This window comes from Mirounga leonina, unplaced genomic scaffold (genome assembly GCF_011800145.1).
Source record: "Mirounga leonina isolate KUSES-001 unplaced genomic scaffold, KU_Mleo_1.0 Mir_418, whole genome shotgun sequence".
Taxonomy (NCBI): Eukaryota; Metazoa; Chordata; class Mammalia; order Carnivora; family Phocidae; genus Mirounga; species Mirounga leonina.
In genome coordinates this window covers 17,926,750-17,942,449 of record NW_023270739.1, presented here as the reverse complement: position 1 = coordinate 17,942,449, position 15,700 = coordinate 17,926,750, and the positions used below count along the sequence as shown (strand labels likewise).

The window sequence follows — 15,700 nt, the reverse complement described above, 5'->3', positions numbered from 1 at the left end:
TCAAGCTCACGACAGTCTGAGAACTACTGTCCTAGAAGAAGGCCCACTTGATGAGCCCTCCCAACACTTATGGGCCAGGAACACTCTCCAATGGAGAAACAGAAATGCTTAGTACCTACATTATGGAACCACAGATTTTCAAAGCGACCAAGAGCAGCTTCCCATTTACTCCATTACCTGTGTCTACTAAATAAGGAAAAATAAGAGAAACAAAAGCTAAAAGAAAAAAAACTTACTAACTAGAATTTAGCTTCCTAAGCAAATTTTGGGAGGATTACTGGCGAAGAGACACAAGAAATGGTAAACAGCCACACAGCTGTGTTTACATGTATATGGGGTCAGAAAAATGCAGACAGACCACCATGGGAAAACATGTGTGCAAATAATTATGAATTGAGTATGGACTCAAATTTAATTTATATACAGTTTCAAAATTATGAAAAAGTTAATTCAAAGGCAAGTCTAATATTTAGGCCTTGATTTTTTTAAAACCTAATTTTACTGGTAGTATCTGGTGAAATACTAGCTAACAAAAAATTGTGCTGAAATACTAAGTACTAACGCAAAATAAAATTTCATACAAATATATATTGCTTAAAATTATAACTTTCATTTACATACCTCATATGAATGATAAAATTATGGCCAGTTATCATACCGGACATACTATGTATTACATATGATAAACAAACCAGTTTTGTAAGAAATCCTAGAAAAACCAAAATAGTTTGAAATAAGCAGCTTTTATTACCTTTTTCTTTAGCATGAATATCATCACATATGTGTAGATCTAGATGAGAAATCACCAAGTGATGAGAGGTTTCTTTAACATCAAAGTCATTGAATAGTTTCACAATTGCATCATTTAGATCAGGAGCATTTGAGGTCTGTGGTGTCTTCACTTGTTGGGTAGATGGGGCTACCGCAGAGCTCTAAAAGATTCAAAACTGCCTTATCACTTCATGTTAAATATTTGAAATTCCACAAACAAGAAAACTTAAATATCTTTAGTAATGAAGTCATGAAAAATAAGCTAATATATTTTGTTTTCTATCAATAACTCAATTCCCCCCAAATATTTTCTGAATTATACGAGAATAAAGTTAAATCTAAAAACTGGAGAATTATACACAATTTGAATGAGACCAATGTATTTTAATAAATACTTGAATATTTATATATTTATAGTCCTTATTCTAGAAAATATATTTAGTAACTATTAAAGGCAGCTTATTCAAATAGTATCAGTTCTACCTATTAGAAGAGGAACAAGGGCGACTGGGTGGGTAAGTCAGTGGAGGAGTTTTCCCCTTAAATAACGTAATTCAGTTTATACTATGAGGGAATATAAAGAGTGAGAAATGTAAAAAAGCTTAGAAGATACTTTTCTCTATTCTTTTGCTTATTACTTAACCTGGATCCCTCATTTTGTTATTTTGGTTTAACATTTCCATTTCTTGGTTTCAGCTCTTGTTTTGATCTCACCTGTTGTGAGATGGAGCCCCGCATCAGGCATGGACTCAGCGGGCAGTCGGCTTGAAGATTCTCTCCCTCTACCCCTCCCCCATGCCGAACAGCCTCACTCACACCCACACACACCCCACTCTCAAATAAATAAATCTTTTTTTAAAAAAAGAGAAACAAATGCGAGCCCTGTATACATCAGCTGTATACACTATTATATAGCCTGTAAAAATAAATCACTTCTTTGTGAAGTCCTTGTGATACACTGTAAGTGCTCTGGTGCCTCTCGTAAGAGATGAGGCACATCCTTTGAACATGGATATCTGAAGAAGCCAGAAATCAGAAGAGATTTATAACAGACTCTGCATTCAAATTCTTTTCTCCCCAAAGTGAAGAAGCATAGAATACTGCTAAAGTATAAAGACTGATGTGAACTTAACAGCCTAAAATGATTCTATATACGTAAGCATACTGTAAGATCATCTGTTACATAAGCTAAAGAACTGTACATGAAATTTTGATAATAATTAACAAAATGAAGACCAAACTTTTCATTAAAAAATATTAAAAAGTTTCTAATTAAGAACAATTCATTAATAAAAGTATAGTTAGTGATATATGGAAAATTAAAGTATATATATATTTTGTATATATACATGTTTATACATTATCTATTAAGAATTATCTGTAAACGAATTTCAAAGTATACTCAGTAAATGAAAATTTCTCAAAGAAAATGATCAAGACCCACAGTAATTAAAGAAAAGTAAAGATGAAATATAATTGTGAAGCCTTAAATTCTAGGGGCTTGAGAAAATTTTTTTTACTAATTGTCGAAGTAACTTCCATAAGACAAATCACTTATTTTTACTTTTTTTTTTTAGTAGGTTCCAGGCCCCACATGGAGCCCAACACAGCACTTAAACTCAGGACCCTAAGATCAAGACCTGAGCTGAGAACAAGAGTCAGACACTTAACCAACTGATCCACCCAGGCGCCCCAAGGCAAATCACTTATGTTCTTCTACTTTCAAAGCTTTAACAGACTACTATTTATATCTATGATTGTACTATTTTGAAGGAAAAAATTCTCCTGTATTTCTTTAACCAGGGTTTCTATCTTCTTCATCAACAAAAATACTGATAGAAACAAAAACATAAACATTAATCTCTCTACAAACCCTTTTCTTAATGTTGTGGTAGATTCAGTTTTTATACGCTGTTTGCGGGGGGTGGGGGGGAAGTGGGCCATTATGAACTCTTTTGCCTTCTGAATAATCTTAACATTTCTTGGTTTTCAGTGTAGTCTTCCCTTTTAGAGAAGGAAAAGATGAAGCTAATCAAATATTTATGAGAGAAGACGTCTCTCAATTTGTACAGCTGAGCAAAGGAACACTATCAACTACTTCACTCTCTCATCCACTCTCTTGGTCCTCAAATCATTAGGACATTCTATATGATACCTAAAGTAGTAATGTGACAACTACCACTCAAGAAAGAAACTCTGTGGTAGCGTGAATGGTTAAGTAAGTCTACTAAGAAATATTAGGGAGCAACAAAAAATAGTAATTACAAAGACTAACAACATGGAAGAAAATTGTATATATCCACTTACTACATACTAAAACTAGGAAAAATGCAGGTGCCTAGGCAAAAAGACTGTAAGGAAATAACTCAAAATGCTGACACTGGTTTTATTATGGTGATAGGATTATAGAACTTTATCTTTGTTTCTAGTTTCCTAATTTGTATCTTTATCTGGTTTCCTAATCTATATTCTATATAAATATATCCACATATCTAAATAAGACCTACAGTAACACCAAAACTCTGTCTACTAGCCTTTAATTTCAATTACCATCTCTGTTACTGACATTCTAGGCTACATAAATCCTCATTGTAAACCTTGACAGACTAGTGTTCATGCCTATGATGGTAATACTTAAAATATTACTTCTATTTCATTATGTTCTTTCAACTTCAAAATGGTACTCATTTATTACCTTTTCTTAGCCTTATTTCCCTTAATCAAACCTGCTTCCTTCTTCTGCATTCCCTTTACTTACTGGCTACCAATTATCATTTGAAAATCCTCAATTTTCTCTTCTTTATTTTCAACTGAAGAAAGACTCCGGTATCTCTCCCCAGTTTGGCTTGTTGATTTCTTCTTTCAAACCATTTCCAGAGGTTCAAATCTACCCCTTTTTTAGACTGGCAATCTTTTTCTTCTTCAGCCCATCCAGTATAATACCACCAAGCATTATTAGATTTCCTTTCCTACTAAAAACTTCCAGTGGCTTCCACGTGCCTACAGGAAAAAGTCCAAATTCTTCAACATATAACAAATGCCCCTTACATCCATTCACCACATACGTCTGCCTAAACTTGGGCTACCCACCCAGAAAGACCACTCTGTGTTAATAGTTCAGTGTTCTGTTCATCAAACTTTTAAAATCAGGTTCCCCCAGAGAATTATAAAGATATCTCATTGGATAAATATTATTTATTGGTAGAATGATATAAGGTTTACCATCAATTCCTTATTTCATTTTTACGGCTAAAAGCTCTAGAGAACTATTCATATAAATAGGTAAATTGGAATGAAAATGGTTTTATTTTAGCAAGATGACAGGATTCTTTGAATTCCTTCAAATTACATGCCAGGATTCATGAAATGACTTTAAAAAATTATTTTTAATAATCTAATAGCTGATATGTATAGACAGACCCTACTTCAAATGTGTTGAAAACAGGGGTACCTGGGTGACTCAATCAGTTAAGCGTCTGCCTTCGGCTCAGGTCATGATCCTGGAGTCCCGGGATCGAGCCCCGCATCAAGGCCTGCATCGGGCTCCCCACTCAGCGGGGAGTCTGCTTCTCCCTCTGACCCTCCCCCACACATGCTCTCCCACTCACTCTCTCTCAAATAAATGAATAAAATCTTTAAAAAAATTTTTTTTAAATGTGTCGAAAGCAAAGAAGTGGAAGTAGAAACCACATGACTTGTTACTTTGTCATTTAGTCATTGACTTCCAAGACGAATAACAGTATTTCAAATTACCTCCATCTTGTCACACCCCAAGCTTTTTTAGTATTTTTCCTCTCTTCTTGGACAAATCCATCATACTAAGAATAATAAGAATTAAGAAGAAGGCCTTTCATTTGTCGAGTAGGATAAGAGTAGTTTGGGAAAGGGAGAATCTGACATTTTAACATAAGCACATTCTCTGGCAGACCAAGTTTAAGAAATAACACATCAAAATGGGGTATGTGTAACCCAATTTCCTTAAAACCTGGAAAGGTGTGTATCTGAGAGGCATGTGTATGTTATTCTCAAAAAGACTTTTCTAGTAACGCCAAACTCATTTTTATCAGAAATACCATGCTCTTTAACAATATACTTGTGCAAAAAACAAAAAACAGAAAACAATATACTTGTGCAGATTCCATTCCCTCATCTGACACATCCTTTCCCTCACCTGTAAACTTTTCATTTTTAAGACTTGGTTTCATTATCCTCTTTGTGAAACCTTTCCAAACTATGCAAGCAGTTGACTACAACTTCTCTATGCTTCTATGGTTCCTTCACTCCCCTTTTTATTTGCACTCTAACATTTAAGATGAACTACAATGACTTGTTTTATATTTGACTTCCCATTATACTCTGAGATCCTTGAGGACAGGGTCAGATAATATTCATTTTTACATCTACAGTGTCTAGCCCTGTTCCTTATCACATAGCAGCTAGATAGTACTTAATGCCAATTCAATAGTCATAGGAAAGCTTAAAATGTATGCTACTTCCATGCACCAAGCCAGATCACCAATAAGCCATATATCTGAGATATATTACTCTGTTTCCAAAGAAATAGCTTCAAAGAAATAGGATTTTACAATATCCCTTGTTTTTATTAAGAACAGATACAATGCTAACAGTTTTGTGTTGAACTTCAGCAATTTCCCAGGGTTTTACATCTTCTGTAATATTAATTCTCTCATTTCTCCCTTGACTATACCCAAGTTTTTTTCCTTTTGCCCTTACTTTAGTAAGTTTAAGTTGTATTTTACTTCCTGAAAACAGGTATTTTATTTTTTATTTATTTTATTTTATTATGTCAGTCACCATACAGTACATCATTAGTTTTTGATGTAGTGTTCCATGATTCATTGTTTGCATATAACACCCAGTGCTCCATTCAGTACGTGCCTCCTTAATACCCATCACCAGGCTAACCCATCCCCCCACCCCCCTCCCCTCTAGAACTCTCAGTTTGTTTCTCAGAGTCCATAGTCTCTCAAAAATATGGAACGCTTCATGAACTTGCATGTCATCCTTGCACAGGGGCCATGCTAATCTTCTCAGTATCGTTCCAATTTTAGTATATGTGCTACCAAAGCGAGCACGAAAAGAGGTATTTATAACATCAAATACTTTTATGTCATCGTTAACTCTAGTGCCTAGTACAGAATTCCAAACAAAATAAGCATCATATAGTCAGAAACACATTTAATATATGTTTTCATATAGATTCCATGTGTAGAAAATGATGCAGTAAGATATCTAGATAAAAGATTCTTGGACTCAAAGTCTTACAATCTATTTCACATAAAGAAAATAACTAACCATTCTGATTTTTAAACCATTTACATATTAAGTATTTTCCTCTTAAAAGCATACCTGCGTGGGGCGCCTGGGTGGCTCAGTCGTTAAGCGTCTGCCTTCGGCTCAGGTCATGATCCCAGAGTCCTGGGATCAAGCCCCGCATCGGGCTCCCTGCTCTGCGGGAAGCCTGCTTCTCCCTCTCCCACTCCCCCTGCTTGTGTTCCCTCTCTCGCTGTGTCTCTCCCTGTCAAAAACAAAAACAAAAACAAAAACAAAAAACATACCTGCGTAGGTTCTGGAGCCATACTCTTCCTTTGTTCTGTTGATTTTTCTATTGCTTCGCTAAGAGATTTTGCATATTGTACCATAGCCTTCAACTGGGAATCCGTTAAAACCCATAATAAGTCATCCAATATTAGAACTAACTTTGTTGCAATAACATTGCAGTCCTTTAACTGTCAGAAAAAATGATTCATAAAATTAAGCCAAGACATAAAACTTACAATGCACTAATGTTTTAAAAATATTTAAAATGTCTGCATGAAATTAAACACAGATCCTTCCTTCATTCACCAATTATTTATTGTGCTCCTATACTATAGAAGGAATATCTCCTTGTATTGGAGATAGAGTGGTAAAAAAGACTGACAAATTCCTGTACCTTAACAGATGCACATTATACAGGTACACGCACTTATGTAATTTAATTCTGCACTTATAGCTAATAAATCATAAAATTACCTATATTAATTGTGCTAATTCTAGTACAGAAAGAAGCATTAAAATTATAAACTGAATGCTATTTTAACCACATTTCACAATATTGTATTAAACATTATACTGAAAAAAAATTTTCAATTTAATTTAGAATATTTGTGTCTAGTGATATAAAACATATTATTGAGACTTTAATTGAGCCATGTTTTAAAAAGTCATTACTCCATTAAATTTCATTACAATCTACAGTGAACTTTCAACTTCTGATATCTTTAAGTAACTATCTTCCTTATTTATCCAAATTAGCATTCATATCTTAATAACCTTTTAAAAGCTAGTTTTGGCTACTGATAATAGAGGTTTTGCTGTTTACATACTCCTAAGTAAGATTCAATAGAAGAAATGAAATTATAAGACAGTTAATGTTCAAAAATATTTGGCAATTGGGGCGCCTGGGTGGCTCAGTTGGTTAAGCAACTGCCTTCGGCTCAGGTCATGATTCTGGAGTCCTGGGATCGAGTCCCACATCGGGCTCCCTGCTCGGCGGGGAGCCTGCTTCTCCCTCTGACCCTCCCCCTCTCATGCTCTCTGTCTCCCATTCTCTCTCTCAGATAAATAAATAAAATCTTTAAATATATATATATATATATATATACTTGGCAATGGAGAATCTATTAATCAAAAGTAAAAATCTAAGTGTTAAATCCAGAAAATTGAAAAATATTATTACACTAGATTTCTTCAAGTACTACTTGAGCCACTATATTTCCTTTTATTTTGCTTTGTTTTAATATTCCAAGGTTTCACCTGAAAATTATTTAAAATTTCCTCTCAATTCCACTAGTTATCACACGAACCAAAAAGGTCACCCTGCTGACTTACTCTTCTTTTAAGTGTGACTCTGATTTTTGATTGGTTGGTTATTAATCGAACAGGAGCACACATAATTCCAAGATGTGAACTTTGAGTAGCATCTGCCTCTATTCGAATCATCTGCCAATTTATTTCTTTAAACGTCAAAACCTAAGGAGAACAAAGAGAATAGCTTCAGTTACTCAAGCAAAACAGAACTGAGAGACATGTAGATTTGTAAAAACAACAAAAAGCTAAACAAATAAGCTAAATAAAATTTTATGTCTTTACTAATTTTCTTATGACATTCTAGATATATTCACTATGCTTTTATTTTTTAAATTGTATAGTTACAACAAATTCAGTAACATATCTTCAATTATATTATTTATAAAGCTGTTTATACTTCAATTTTGATATAAAGTACAAAGAGCCTTTGAATCATGTGAACAAAAAAAATGTAAATAACATTTTAGCTTTGTATATTTAAAATTCAATTCTGAGTAGCTGAGAAGTTAAAATGGAGTTCACTAAAAGAAGGGGTTTATTAACTCTATAAATTGAAAGATTACAGTAAAAACACTAAAATATGCACATTTTTAATTAAATAACTAAGAGAAATACAGAGAAAAGTATAGTTAAAAGGTAAGAGTAAATGTAGTATGTAAATCTAGGTAACTATAAAAAGTAAGTATTTTAAAATGTCCTCTTTATTTATCAGTGACTAAAACATTTTTTTAAACAAAGAATGAAAAAAAATGTTTACCTCTCCTCTCTGTGGATGTTGAATACGAGTAAATCTTAAATCTCCATGTTCCCAGTTTGCATTTACGCTATAGATCCTTAGCTGGGAAAGTTCAAAGGATGCATTGAAAGCTTTTGCTCCAATGCGGATAATAATGGAATTTACAGAAACAGTAATTCCCTCAACTACTTTTTCAGCAAAGCCATATTCACTGGAAAAACAAAGCAAAACAAAATATAATGCACTGAAGCCAAAACAAATCATTAAAAGGTTATCTGTTAATATTCTCACACAAGTGCACAAACTGACCATTATATTATTCATTTTTATGTAAAAAATTTCTTGGTTAAAACAATAATCTAGGCTGATTACATGTAAATTATAAAAATGTTCTTCTCAAAATGATAAAAGATTTTTAAAGTTTAAGGTTACTCTTTATTTTGTAAGTTTTTTATTTTACTTCCAGTATAGTTAATATACAGTAATATATTACTTTCAGGTATGCAATAGTAACCTAACAATTCTATACACTATTTAGTGCTCATTGGAAGTGTACTCTTTGATCTCCATCATCTATTTCACCCACCTCTCCCCTCTGGTACCCATTAGTTTGTTCTCTATACTTAGGAGTCTGTTTCTTGGTTTGTTTCTCTTTTTTTCCCTTTGCTCGTTTGTTTTGTTTCTTAAATTCCAAAATCATACAGTATTTGTCTTTCTCTGACTGACCTATCTTGCTTAGCACTATACGCTCTAGACCCATCATGTTGTTCCAAATGGCAAGATTTCATTCTTTTTTAATGGCTGAGTAATACTGCATTGTAGATATATACCACTTTTTCTTTATGCATTCATCAATCGACGGATACTTGGGCTGCTCCCATATCTTGGCTATTATAAATAATGCCGTAATAAGCATAGGGGTGCATGTATCCTTTCTAATTGGTGTTGTTGCATTCTTTGGTGCAATTCAGTAGTATTCAGTGTTGTTGCACTCAGTAGTACAATTACTGGATTGTAGGGGTAGTTCTATTTCTAATTTTTTGAGGAACCTCCATACTGTTTTCCACAGTGGCTATACCAGTTTGCATTCCCACCAACAGTGCACAAGTGTTCCTTTACCCCACATCCTCACTAATACTTGTTCCTTGTGGTTTTGATTGAAGCCATTTTGATAGGTGTGAGTGAAGGTTACTCTTTATTTTTTTGAGAGAGAGAGAAAAAGAGAGAGGGTCCGTGTGCATGAGCAGGGGGAGGGGCAGAGGGAGAGAGAATCTTAAGCAAGTGTCACACCCAGCAAGGAGACCGATGGGAGGCTCCATCTCATGACCTTGAGATCATGACCTGAGAGGAGATCAAGAGTTGGACACTTAATCAACTGAGCGACCCAGTCCCCCCTGAAAGGTTACTCTTCAAATTAGATTATTATATATAATCACTATCCAAAACTGCCTATTCGCAAGTTGCCAGATGTTCAAACAACTGGAATCTACAAAGTAAATAAGAAAGCTAAATTCCTGACACAAAGAAGGCTACAGACTATAAGTACAATATAATCTCAAATTTAGGAATAAAGTCAGAAAAAGTTCATATTCTCTAATCCAATTCAGCAAATATTTATTGAGCATCTACCATGTGCACAATGCTGGGACATAAGGAAAACTGAAATATAGTTGTGGTATTCTAGGGCTCGCAAGTTACTTGGAGAGGAAAAACATAGGAACTGAAACATTAGGCAGTCTGTAATTAAGTGCTTTAAAAAAGGAATCATCATTACACTTGGTAGAGGAAGAAATTGTTCATAACTAAGGAAATCTATCTAGGAAAGAAAAATATATTTCCTACAGTGAGTGATAGGAAGAAGGGAAATCTTATATTAGGGAAAAGTACAAGGAAAGGCACAGAAAAGTAGGAAAGTAGAGGTCATATTTCGAGAATAATGAGTAGTACAGTATGACTGGAATATAGACTACCAATATATTTTGGCAGGAAGGGTAATAAAAGTTTGTCCACATAACACATTACTTCAATTATTATCACTATGACCATTATTCCTAAATCTCTATCGAGATTTCTCCCTAGAACTTCAGAGTGTTAAAATTCAAATGTCCACCAGCTATTTCCACGAGGCTGACTCCCATACATTTCAAAGCCAACATATATAAAAGTGAACCCATCATTTTTATTGATCATGTACATCCCTCTCCTATACCTGCTGCTAAGCATCTTGATTTACTATCTTACTGAATAAATTACCTAAGCTTCCTAATCCTCAGATGACCTATCTTTTAAATCAGGTAATACTTTGCAAGTTACATGTGGGTTGCATGCAATAATGCATATGAACCAAACAGCCTATCTCTTGATTCATACTTTATGAAATGTAACTATTATTTACAATATTATGGAAAACTAAAGAGGAAGAACTCATCAGCATCCTAGGGAGAAGCTGCTTTAATCCCAAGGACAAATACTTGGTCACTTGGCTAGAAATATTCCTGGAGCTGGAAAGAATATATTATTCTATAATTATTATCTGGCAATGCCCTTTGGAATATCCAACCCCATCTGTTCTAACTTGTGCATTAAAAAAAAAAGTGTTACAACTGAATTGGAGTATTTACCACCAGACGGGTGAAGCCTGAATCAATGACTAAAGTCTACAAGTTTCTGGCTATGTCATCCATTATAAATTAAAAAGGTGAAATTCCAGTATTCAAACAAGTCTCTTCTAAGTTTGATTACTCTTCACAAAGATGTAGATCTCCTCTATATGAAGTGATAAAATTTCTGAACTTACAAATTTACTAGATCATTAATCTATGGGAACACAATCAACTCACAGGTCTGGCACAGAAGGTAAGGCCAGCCTGTTAAATATTCATTTCCCTGTATTTTAATCTCATAGAGACAAAATCATATTGATCAGTGTTTCTCCAAGTTGTATAAGTATAAAGAATTGTTAAAAATACATAATCACATTCTTGATAACCATTCTAGACCTCAAGAATCATAATTTCAAAAAAAGGGACCTAAAAGAATATAGATTTAATAAGCATCCTAAGTGAATGCTATAATCAGGCAAGTCTGGAAAATGTGGAAATAGATTAACCATACTGCCATACATAAAAATATAAGGATTATCATCATATGATTACAAAGCCAAAATTACAAAGCTTATTGATACTATAAAAACATGAGTTAAGAAGAACATTATCAACAACAGCAATTTTCCTGATCTTCTTTTCCACTTTCAATAATCTTATAAACACCTCTACTTTTTCTCCAATTTTTTGGACTCTATCCAACATGACCAACTGCTCCAATCTACTCTATCACACATGAAATCATAATTTAAACTTTAAAATCTCAAATTGCTGGATGATGTATAAACTACAAAGAAGTTAATGTGAAAGCTCTTTTCCCAGTCACTATTACCTGTAGGCCAAATATAAACTGTACACCTGATAAACCTGGCCTTCAGTCAACTCTTAGCAGTGGACTGATGGATCACCATCAGATTCCTATGTGGAGTGTTACTGATCAGGCTATAGGTATTATCACAGAAAGCACTAATGTAAAGGTAGTTCAACCTTGGTGAAAGAGGAAGGTGGAAATGCATGAGTGTGTTGTCTGTGTATCTGATGTGTACATTCATTCTCTTTTTTTTTATTTTTTTAAAGATTTTATTTTTAAGTAATCTCTATACCCAACATGGGGCTCAAACTTACAATTCCAAGATCAACAGCCACATGCTCTACCAACTGAGCCAGCCAGGCACCCCATGTACGTTCATTCCAAAGAAGAGTTTTATCATTGGTTTGACACAGCACCCGAATTCTATAAAATGTTCAGGGCTGCTGCGTTCTACAACTTGAGGAGGCACTAATCACATTAAAATCGATGTGAACATTTTACATGAATAGGTGCACAAAAATTAGTGCAGAAATCCTGCCTTAAGAAAATGATATATAGTATGAAAGCCAAATGTAATGGACGCAATAATAAACAGGCAATTTTTTAAAGATCCATTTTTTAAGGGGCGCCTGGGTGGCTCAGTTGGTTAAGTGTCTGACTTCACCTCAGGTCATGATCTTGGGAGTCCTGGGATCCAGCACTACATCAGGCTTCCCACTCAGCAGGGAGTCTGCTTGTCCCTCTGCCCCTCCCCCTGCTTGTGCCCTCTTGCTCACTCTCTCAAATATATAAATAAAATCTTTAAAAAAAAAATCTATTTTTTTAACATCTAACTTTTTAAGACTTTGCAAAATGGCCCCCAAGCTTCTACTTTATTAGCACCTGATTTTATCTATGAAAATCCAATTTATAAAAAGTGTGAACATTCTATATTTCATGAATTTTAGAGTAACCCAAAAGGCCTATAATTTTTTAGGACATCAACTTAACCCTTAAGAGTCATAAAAGTTCCACTGATGCATAGAATAAATGAGAGGCAAAGAAACTATTCAGAGACTAAGATATTATCTGATTTATAGGATGTTTTTGGTTGATCATTACTATTTAATATCAAGGAAAGCAAGATGAATAAAAGAGGCTAAAAATCAATTCTACAACTTTGGTAACATAATACCAAAACTGCAAGATATCATGGGAAAAGGTGACTGAAATAGAAACTGTCTGAGGTTAGGAAATTTTATTTTATGTTCCATTACTACAGATAACAGAGCTAACTACAGAAAAGAACTCCCTTTACAAGTCATGCAGATTAAAGGAAATAGCTTACCTTTGTCCTGAAGCAGTTGCAATTGGTGATGGGCCATTAGGATTTCGTGGTTCTTCACATGTACTCATTTCCATTATTACTTTATCCAGGGACTAATAAAAATACATTAAAAATTTTAAAATTAGGTATTTTATGTATTTTATGAAAATATCATGTAACGCTATTTTCTCTTTCTTTAGGAACAACGTAAACAGTAAGTAAGCGGAGTCACTTTAAATGTCTCTCTAAAAGTCTAAAAAGACAAATACCAAAACAGAAAATGTGCTCAGTCCTTTCTCAAGGCATCTGATAAAAAAAGCTGTGGGCATCTAGGAGTATGAGACAAAAATACTACAAGTAGCCATATGCTGCTGAAATCATCAGATTTTACAGAAGCCAAATCTCTAATTCCAGAATGTATGATATTATTAATTGCTAAATGAGATTATATATTAATGAATGGGATTTAAGTAGCTGTAAAAGCTTGTCCCAATCTAAGACTTGAGATTTAAGACACACAACACTGAAAAATATGAAATATGCAAGAAATGTGAAAAAATAAACATTGCCATAATGAAAAAATGTCTTTCAAGCTAATAGTTTTGCTTGAAGATCAAATGTTCTTAGTAGTCATCACTAACACAACTCAGTCATTCTTCATTCTCTATTTTAATATAGCATTTATTATCCGAAATTGTCTTGTTTACTTGTTTGTTGCTGGTCTCCTCTATAAAAATATTAAGTTCCCTCAGGGCACAGGGAGGGTACTCAATAAATATATGTGGAATGAATGAATCAATAAATGACCAAATGACCAATCTTTCTTCAATTTTCCATAAAAAGGAAAGTAGGAGGCTCAGTTGGTTAAGCATCTGCCTTCGCCTCTCAGGTCATGATCCCAGGGTCCTGAGATCAAGCCCCTCTGGGCTCCCTGCTCAGCGGGGAGTTGGCTTATCCCTCTCCCTCTGCCCCTTCCCACCCCACTCTTGTGTATGTGTGTGTGCTCTCTCTCAAATAAATAAATAATAAAATCTTAAAAAAAAAAGGAAAGTATATTCAGGTGCATATTATTTAATTTAGTAGATCAATAAAATCAGAAACACAGTTTGAATTAAATGTTACTAAAACTGTCATAGTATGTCAATAAAGAGCTAAATGATACAATAAAAATATAACAACTTAGAACATAATACATCTGAAAAATTTTAAAGGACCCTCCCATTTTAAAACTCAAACTTCTCATTTAAGGGCTGAAAAAACTAAGTACCATCCAAATAAAATGAAAGCCAATCTGTAGAAAAGCCAGAAGACCGTGTTTCTATGAAACAAAAGATTAATATTAGCAGAATAGTTAGATCATATGCATATATAAATGTTTATTTCTGAGGCAAGTCAGAACTCACCAAACAGATGGGATGTGTTTTCAATTTTGTCCATGGAATCTAACAAAAAAAACAAACAAATTTTTTTTCTTTAAAATCAATCATTAAAAAATAATTTAAAACAGCAATCAACACCGATGTGCTCTAAATACAGTGATAGACATACCAAATTCTATCAGATGACTTTTTCTCAAATTGCAAAGTAATAAACTGAGCAACTCAGACTCTTGAAATTAGATGTACCTATTTTATATAAGAAAAGACTACTAATCATATTTTCTTAGTTATCTTTTAAAATAAGAATTTTAGGTCCTCATAAGTTTCTTTTTTCCCAGACCTTAAAACACATTTTAACTTCATCATTGATTGATTTAATTTTAAGTAGGCTCCATGCCCAACATGGGGCTTGAAGTCACGACCCTAAGATTAAGAGTCACATGCTCTTCTGGTTGAGCCAGCCAAGCACCTCTTTAACTTTGTAATTTAAACTAAGATTTCCCAGCAGAGCATAACCAGTCTTTTATTCATTGAACAGTTTTTTAAATTCTAAAATTCTGACCATGGGATGCCTGGCTGGCTCAGTCTTGGAAGAACATGTGACTCTTGCTCTCAAGGTCATGACTTTAAGCCCCATGTTGGGTGTGGAGATTACTTAAAAATAAAATCTTTAGAAAAAAATTTTTTTAATAAAATAAAATTCTGACCAATCTTTTTGTAGATATTCAAGAAAAACACAAAGGTGAGGGCACTCAGGTAAATGTAGGCAGTATCAAATAATAATGTTCAAACATACACTAAAAAGTCACATCTTTATAGATATTTGGGTTAAAGGTCACCATTGAACAATATAGGAACTTTTCTACAATCTTTTCTTTGGAGTCCAATTTTAATTTTATGAAACAGATTACTCAGGCAGTATTTCTACTGAGCAGACTCTCAAAAAGACTGGTCTTTAAGAGCAAGAAGTGATACGACATACAATTAGAGTCAAAGGTATGCAGGAATAAATTTTAATAAGGAGGAATAATAATAATAAAAGAAAACTTAAAAATCCTTGAGGAAGAAACAAATGAGGAAAAGAAATAAAATTTCAAATAAAAGTACAATGTACAGAATAAGGTAAAGGACTGATGTTTTCATGTCTTTATTTGAAATCATGTTTACTTACTACAAAATTAATTGTCCCTATTAACAATAAATCTTATGAAAAACTATCTT

At 33.8% G+C, this 15,700-nt stretch overlaps 1 protein-coding gene and 1 non-coding gene across 5 annotated transcripts in view; both read right to left on the bottom strand.

Moving 5' to 3' along the window:
* Positions 1–15,700, bottom strand: part of UHRF1BP1L (UHRF1 binding protein 1 like) — a 107,964-nt gene that overhangs the window by 60,941 nt on the left and 31,323 nt on the right. For all 4 annotated transcript variants that reach the window (XM_034987759.1, XM_034987758.1, XM_034987761.1 and 1 more), the window contains 6 exons: positions 14,504–14,542; positions 13,122–13,213; positions 8,402–8,591; positions 7,666–7,806; positions 6,351–6,521; positions 752–932 (listed from right to left, as the gene is read on the bottom strand). In XM_034987759.1, coding sequence (XP_034843650.1) covers positions 752–932; positions 6,351–6,521; positions 7,666–7,806; positions 8,402–8,591; positions 13,122–13,213; positions 14,504–14,542 — 814 coding nt within the window. The remainder of the gene's footprint in view (positions 1–751; positions 933–6,350; positions 6,522–7,665; positions 7,807–8,401; positions 8,592–13,121; positions 13,214–14,503; positions 14,543–15,700) is intronic.
* On the bottom strand, positions 5,761–5,867 carry LOC117998946. The gene has a single exon (XR_004676151.1). It is a non-coding gene; the product is annotated as a U6 spliceosomal RNA (small nuclear RNA).